We start from the raw sequence: 5,253 nt of genomic DNA, 5'->3' as shown, positions 1-5,253 counted from the left end.
CCCCCCTCCTCTCCTCTTTCTCTCCCCCCACCCCCTTGAACTAAACAGAGGAGACAGGACGAGGTTTACCCGAGTTGGGCACAGAAGGGAGCTCCCAGCAGGTGACGGAGGGGGCAGGCTGCTTCTCCCACGGAGAGCCGGGCATCCTGGGGCAGAGGAGTGGGAGGGGAAGGCCTGCAGGGGGCGTCGGGTCACAGGGTCAGGGCTTCGGGAGCTGCTGGTGTGTTCGTGCTGGCTCCGGCAGCCCGTGTACGGTGTAGAACCGGGCTCGGACGGGCCTCGAGGTCCTGACCTTTCAGGTCTCCAGGCCTTTCCCCAGGCTCCTCTGGATGGATTTGAACCACCGGCCTGTCAGTCAGTAGTTGAGTGTTTTCCGGTCGGCGCCACCCAAGGTCTCCTTGGTAACAGTAGCCAGTGCCCCCCACGGGCCGGAGGACGCAGGAACAGCACTGTCCTCAGTTACACACGGGGCCTTACCCGGGACCACTGACCGGAAAGCGCAGCACCAGGGTTTGCGCCTGCGCAGCTGGCGGCTGACGCCCTTCAAGGGCGAGGTGCAGGGAGCCGGGGCCTGTGGACCCCGAGGGCCCTGAGGGGGGAGGGGGGAGAGGCCCGTGGGCGACTCAGCCGGCCCCGCCCCTCCCCGCTGCAGGGAAGATGCTGATCCTGGGGTCCGTGTTCCACCTGACCGAGCCCGTGCTCACCATTGCCGCTGCCCTCAGCGTCCAGTCGCCCTTCACCCGCAGCGCCCAGAGCAACCCCGAGTGCGCGGCAGCCCGGCGGCCCCTGGAGAGCGACCAGGGAGACCCTTTCACGCTCTTCAACATCTTCAACTCCTGGGTGCAGGTGGGGCCGGCCACAGGGCGCCTGTCTGTCTGCTGTTCTTTGCGGCAGCAGGGCCGCTCTGAGGCCGCGGCTCCTCCCAAGGTGCCGCATCCCATGGGGAGGGTAACGGATCCCTCCGCAGGCCGGGCCTGTGCGAGGGGGACTGTCCACGGTTCACTCCCAGGGAACAGCGTGTGCGAAGGCCCAGGGTCAGAGGCACCTCCCTGGCTCGTGCCCTGAGCACCGATTAAAGCCAGTGCCACCTGCACAGAGTCCGGCCTAGGCTGGTGTCTCTCTGGCCAACCTATTTTCCCTGAGCCGCTGCTCTGAGCCTGACCCTGTGCTGGGCGGTGCTGGGGACTCACTAGTAGTGACCAAAACCACCCTGGCCCTGCCCTTGTGGGGCTCCTAGTCCGGTGGGGAAGGCAGACCTGTCCCGACAGTGACAGGCCTGGGAGAGCCCAGAGAGGGTGTCTGACTCAACCTGGGCAGTCAGGGAGGGCTTCCTGTAGGAGTGGACACGGAGCCTGAGACCTGGGGGGAGGAGGAGGAGAACAGGGGGTCCCTGGGGGAGGGTTCCACCTGCCTTGGCTCCTCCCAGTGCTGTTCACACTCCCGCCTTCAAGCCTGAGCTGGGTGGTCTGGGCGACAGGGCAGTGGCCAGAGCCAGCCAGGCCCTGACACCCTGGCATCTGCCCCCGCACCCAGGTGAAATCTGAACGGAGCAGCGACTCCCGCAAGTGGTGCCGCCGCCGGGGCATTGAAGAGCAGCGGCTCTATGAGATGGCCAACCTCCGGCGCCAGTTCAAGGTGTGTCGTGAGCTCGGGGCACAGGGTGGGGGAGGGGCCAGGGGGCACTGGGGCAGCAGTGAGGGGGGCACAGTCCGGAACGCTGTCTGTCCTCTGACAGTGGCAGGGCCAGAGTCCACCGCCGTGCCCCCCTCCCACCCAGATGGCCGGGGGTTAGGGATGGCCTGGGCCAAAGGCGTGGAGCTCCAGTAGGGCTTCCTGGGGGAGGGAAGCAGACAGGGCATGTTGCTGCACCCTCATGGAGAGCCCTGCCCTCTGGACCATGAGTGCGTGCTGGGGGGCAACTGAGGGGGATGGTTGGGGGCAGCAGAGTGGGGGGAGGTGCAGGACCTGGCCTCAGGCCACTGTGTGGAGAGGACGCACGACAGGAGACCCTGGGAGGACGCAGGGGCACGTCCCCTGACCTTTCCTGCCCCGTCCCTGCCTGTGTACCCCACTGACAAATCGTTAGATGTGTTCTGGGTGCCGAAGGGGCCCAGGTGGCACTGTGTTTAAGCGCTCAGCTGCTAACCAACAGATCAGCAGTTTGAACCCACCAGCTGGTCCACGGGAAAAGGATGAGGCAGTCATTCAGCTTCCATACAGGATACAGCCTTGGAAACCCTCCAGGGCAGTCCCACTCTGTCCTCTAGGGGCGCTGTGGGTCAGAATTGACTCCACATCAGTGGGTGTGGTTTGGGCTTTGCTCCCATAAAGACTGACAGCCTTGAGAACCCTGTGGTGCAGTTCCACTCTGGCCTCTAGGGGCGCCGTGAGTCAGAATCGGCTCCAGGCAGTGGCTTTAGTTTGGGCTTTGCTTCTGTGAAGATTGACAGCCTTGGAAACCCTGTGGGGCAGTTCCACTCTGTCCTCTAGGGGCGCTGTGAGTCGGAATCAACTGGCAGCAGGTTTGGGTTTTCTTGTGCCTGGGAGTCCCTGGATGGAGCACTGGGACTTCAGGCTGCTGGCCAGCACCCAGGCCCTGAGGGCAGGGAATAGCTACAGTTGGCTGGTAACTGGAGGTGGAGGTGCAAGCCCACTTACACCACAGAAGAAACGCCTGGCTGTCCGCTTCAGAAAAATCAGCCATTGAACGCCCTGTGGAGCGGCTCCTCTCCCACACACGTGGGGCACCAGGAGTCGGAGCCGGCTGCACGGCAGGGCATCGGTTCTGTGTCCCCAGCTCTGGGCCAGGGGCTGCCCCTACCGCCTTCCCAGCCCTCCGAGGCCCAAGGAGGGGGTGACGGGGCTGCCGTTCCGTGCCGTGGAGGCAGTTCCCCCTCACAGTGACCCCACAGGACAGAGTAGAGCCCTAGAGTCTCTAGGTTGTAATCTGTGTGGAGACAGAGCTCCAGGTCAGCGCCTTGGTGGGTGTGAACCGCTGACCTTACAGTTAGCAGCCATCGCGCCACCAGCGTGCCCGGGAACTTGGAGGGGGTCCCTCTTTTCCAGCTGAGGACAGTTGTGGCTCAGGAGGGTGAGGTCAGAGCGAGCAGCAGCCCCAGCTTTGCACCCGCGTCTCCGCGGACCCCCTGGGCCTGCCATCCCTCACGTGGCCCTGCCGTCCCCAGGACCTGCTGGAGGACCACGGGCTGCTGGCTGGGGCCCAGGCCCCGAGGCCGGGGGACAGCCACGGCCGCCTGCGGGAGCGCCGGGAGCGCCAGGCGCTGCTGCAGCTAAAGCGTCAGCACGAGGAGGGCGGGGCGCGCAGGCGCAAGGTGCTGCGGCTGCGGGAGGAGCAGGAGGGCGGCTCCAGCGACGAGGACGCCGCCTCGGGCGGCCGGGCTGCCGGCCACGGCGTGGACATCCAGGTGGGCCGGGGCCGCCACCACAGAGGGGACACGGCCCTGCCCCGGGGGTCGGGGGGGACACGGCCCTGACCCGGGGGTCTGGGGAGACACGGCCCTGTCCTGGGGGTCTGAGGGGACACGGCCCTGCCCCGGGGGTCGGGGGGGACACGGCCCTGCCCTCACCTCAGGACACAGGGATCAGTGGACAGGCCCTGGCCCCCAGCAGGCTAAGACCCCCTTAGATAGGGGAGCAGTCCCCAGGAACCCCGCCTGCCTGTGTCCCCCCAGGACGTGAAGTTCAAGCTGCGGCACAACCTGGAGCAGCTGCAGGCAGCTGCCACCTCGGCGCAGGACCTGACGCGGGACCAGATGGCCCTGCTCGAGCTGGTGCTGGGCCGCGGCCTCTACCCGCAGCTGGCCGTCCCCGACCCCTTCAACAGTGGCCGCAAGGACTCCGACCAGGTGGCCCCTCCTTCCTGCCCCGTCCCTGTGTGTCTGTCCTTCAGCACACAGTCCCCCAGTGCCTGTCCTGTGCCCAGCTTGTGCTGGGGACATAGTGGTGACCAACATAGCTCTGGCCTCCAGGACAGTGGTGGGGACAAACTCATCTCCGGACAGAAAGCACCAGGTCTGAGATAGAGGAGCCCTGGGGGCTATGGGCGAGGTCAGGGAGGGCTTCAGGGAGGGCTTCCTGGAGGTGGAGGAAAGGTGGCCAGCAGCAGGAGGAACAGGTCCGGGGCCTCTCTTACCCGGAACCCACTTTGGTCTCCGCAGATATTCCACACTCAGACCAAGCAGGGCACCGTGTTGCACCCGACCTGCGTCTTTGCTAGCAGCCCCGAGGTGCTGCACGCACAGAAGCCAGAGAACGGGCCCGGGCCGGGGAGCCGAGGTACCCGAGCCCAGGGCTGGAGGGCTGGGCACCAGCCATGTCCAATCTCACTGCAGGGGAGGTGGGATCGTGGAGGCCGCTTTCCTCTCCAGTCTTGGGTCTCCTCCGTCTGCTGCTTTGCTAGGGCTTTCTGTGGCAGACCCCCAGCTGTCACGTCAGTTAGAAACGACCACCAGGACAGTCTGCACCCTTCCCGCAACGGTGTTACCGTTGCTGACAAAAAACAACTCCTTAGTACCCCCCCCCCGCCCCCGTTCACACTCGTCATGGCAAAGTCAAGCCATGGACGTTTTACCGAAACACACGTGAGCACAGTCTTCACCTGGATGTGTAAGTGGGAGGGGGGCGGTGGGGCGTGGGTCTGAGCCGTCCTCTCCGTCCAGGTGACAAGGACAAGGGCAGCAGCAGACACCAGCTGCTCGTCTTCGTCTCCCTGCTGGAGACCAACAAGCCGTACCTGGTGAACTGCGTCCGCATCCCCGCCCTGCAGGTGGGTGCCTGCCACACGGCCCCCTGGCTCCCAGCTGTGACAGCTGTGGGCCAGGCCACAACAGTGGGCCTGGAGGGCCACCTTCCACCGAGCTGAGCGCAGACCTGTCCGCGCGCGCGCGCACGTGTGTGTCCATCTTTGGGTTTTAGGGCTCTCTGAGAAACAGGACAAGATGTGTGTGTATAGATAGGGAGCGCTCAGCCGCTAACTGAAAGGTCGGTGGTTCGAACCTACCCAGTGGCTCCACAGGCCAGAGACCTGGTGATCTGCTCCCATAAAGACTGCAGTCTAGGAAACCCCGTCAGGTAGTTGTCCTGTCATCGGGGTCACTGTGAGTCGAAGATTGACTCTACAGCACCAGACAACATACATGAGAAGACAGGTTTTGAGGACTTGGCTCCTGTGATTGTGGGTGCTGGATGGATACATTGGATAGACGGGTGAATGACTAGATGGATGGGTGGGTG

The 5,253-nt window shown here is 64.8% G+C and overlaps 1 protein-coding gene across 1 annotated transcript in view; it reads left to right on the top strand.

The window, feature by feature from the left end:
• DHX34 (DExH-box helicase 34) overlaps positions 1-5,253 on the top strand; it is a 33,396-nt gene that overhangs the window by 25,212 nt on the left and 2,931 nt on the right. Inside the window, exons 7-12 of the mRNA XM_007943039.1 lie at positions 653-846; positions 1,534-1,635; positions 3,186-3,425; positions 3,693-3,866; positions 4,179-4,296; positions 4,680-4,786. Coding sequence (XP_007941230.1) covers positions 653-846; positions 1,534-1,635; positions 3,186-3,425; positions 3,693-3,866; positions 4,179-4,296; positions 4,680-4,786 — 935 coding nt within the window. The remainder of the gene's footprint in view (positions 1-652; positions 847-1,533; positions 1,636-3,185; positions 3,426-3,692; positions 3,867-4,178; positions 4,297-4,679; positions 4,787-5,253) is intronic.

This window comes from Orycteropus afer, unplaced genomic scaffold (assembly GCF_000298275.1).
Source record: "Orycteropus afer afer isolate SDZICR_OR568_19922 unplaced genomic scaffold, OryAfe1.0 scaffold00099, whole genome shotgun sequence".
Taxonomy (NCBI): domain Eukaryota; kingdom Metazoa; phylum Chordata; class Mammalia; order Tubulidentata; family Orycteropodidae; genus Orycteropus; species Orycteropus afer.
The sequence above is the reverse complement of the archived record's forward strand: the minus strand, read 5'-3'. Positions and strand labels throughout refer to the sequence as shown.